The sequence below is a fragment of the Sinocyclocheilus grahami genome, unplaced genomic scaffold (genome assembly GCF_001515645.1).
Source record: "Sinocyclocheilus grahami isolate Dianchi unplaced genomic scaffold, SAMN03320097.WGS_v1.1 scaffold153.1, whole genome shotgun sequence".
Taxonomy (NCBI): domain Eukaryota; kingdom Metazoa; phylum Chordata; class Actinopteri; order Cypriniformes; family Cyprinidae; genus Sinocyclocheilus; species Sinocyclocheilus grahami.
Genome location: NW_015505332.1, coordinates 1,030,241 through 1,031,348, shown reverse-complemented (window position 1 = coordinate 1,031,348; position 1,108 = coordinate 1,030,241). Strand labels below are relative to the sequence as shown.

The following is a 1,108-nucleotide window of genomic DNA, read 5'->3' as shown; positions in this document are numbered from 1 at the left end:
CGCTTCATTGGTGAACAGGTTAACAGTTCAAATCCCATCTAGCCTCACCAACATCACAAGGCACTTTTTTAACAAAAACGCAAACTCATTGACATCTGCTGTGCTCCGTAGGTGCTATGGATGTGGAGGAACGAGCACGGCAGATGAAGCTGAAGATGAACAAGTATAAACAGGGAACCGGCTCAGATTCAAGGCTGGAACAGGACTATCACAAGGCAAGTAAAAGTGGTCTACCGCTCCAATACTTCACATGAAAAACAGTTCAAAACTTTTTAAATGAGTAAATATGGTTATACTATAGTTAGTACAGGTATATACTTCTGCTCATAACTCATTTCACAAATTGGTTGGTTTTCATGTTTTCTAGTCGTAATATTTGTATTTAGAATAAATGTATCAGTTGCATTCACGCTACAAGAAATCGTAACAATTAATAGTACTTCTGGTTACTTGAATAATTTAATATTTAATAATAATAATAATAATAATAATAATAATAATTTTATTGTAATACATTATTTTAATTTTCTCCTATTAATTTTTTTTAATCTTAATAAAGATGGGGTCATTTTTGTTTTCATTTATTGATTTTAAAATATATGCATGCATGTTTGTGCATTTTATTTTATTTTATTTTATTTTATTTTATTTTATTTTATTTTATTTTATTTTATTTTATTTTATTTTATTTTATTTTATTTTATTTTATTTTATTTTATTTTATTTTATTTTATTTTATTTTATTTTATTTTATTTTATTTTATTTTATTTTATTTTATTGATCAAGCTCTTCTTTCACCCCCTTAGTTTAGTTTAGTTAGCTATTTTTGTTTGTGGTTTTTAGTTTAGTTAACTAATTAGTCTGTAGTAAAACTAGGTCCAGGTAGTCAGAAAAGCTGAGCACTTTTCAGCCATTCACATTGCTTATTTGAACTTACGTGATCATAGATTAAACATGATGTTTGTTTGGCGACCCACTTCCAGCAGTTGTGAAATTTTTATAGATCTATGTAGTCTTCCAGGTTTGTGGTCTCTGCTCAGTATATACATTAGTATTTGTGTACACTGGACATTGTGCTGAGATTCAGCTCCATATATAGCTATATCG

The 1,108-nt window shown here is 28.3% G+C and overlaps 1 protein-coding gene across 1 annotated transcript in view; it reads left to right on the top strand.

The window, feature by feature from the left end:
- LOC107592505 (regulating synaptic membrane exocytosis protein 2-like) overlaps nt 1–1,108 on the top strand; it is a 167,598-nt gene that overhangs the window by 121,223 nt on the left and 45,267 nt on the right. Inside the window, exon 14 of the mRNA XM_016282038.1 lies at nt 112–215. Within this exon, the coding sequence (XP_016137524.1) occupies nt 112–215 (104 nt within the window). The remainder of the gene's footprint in view (nt 1–111; nt 216–1,108) is intronic.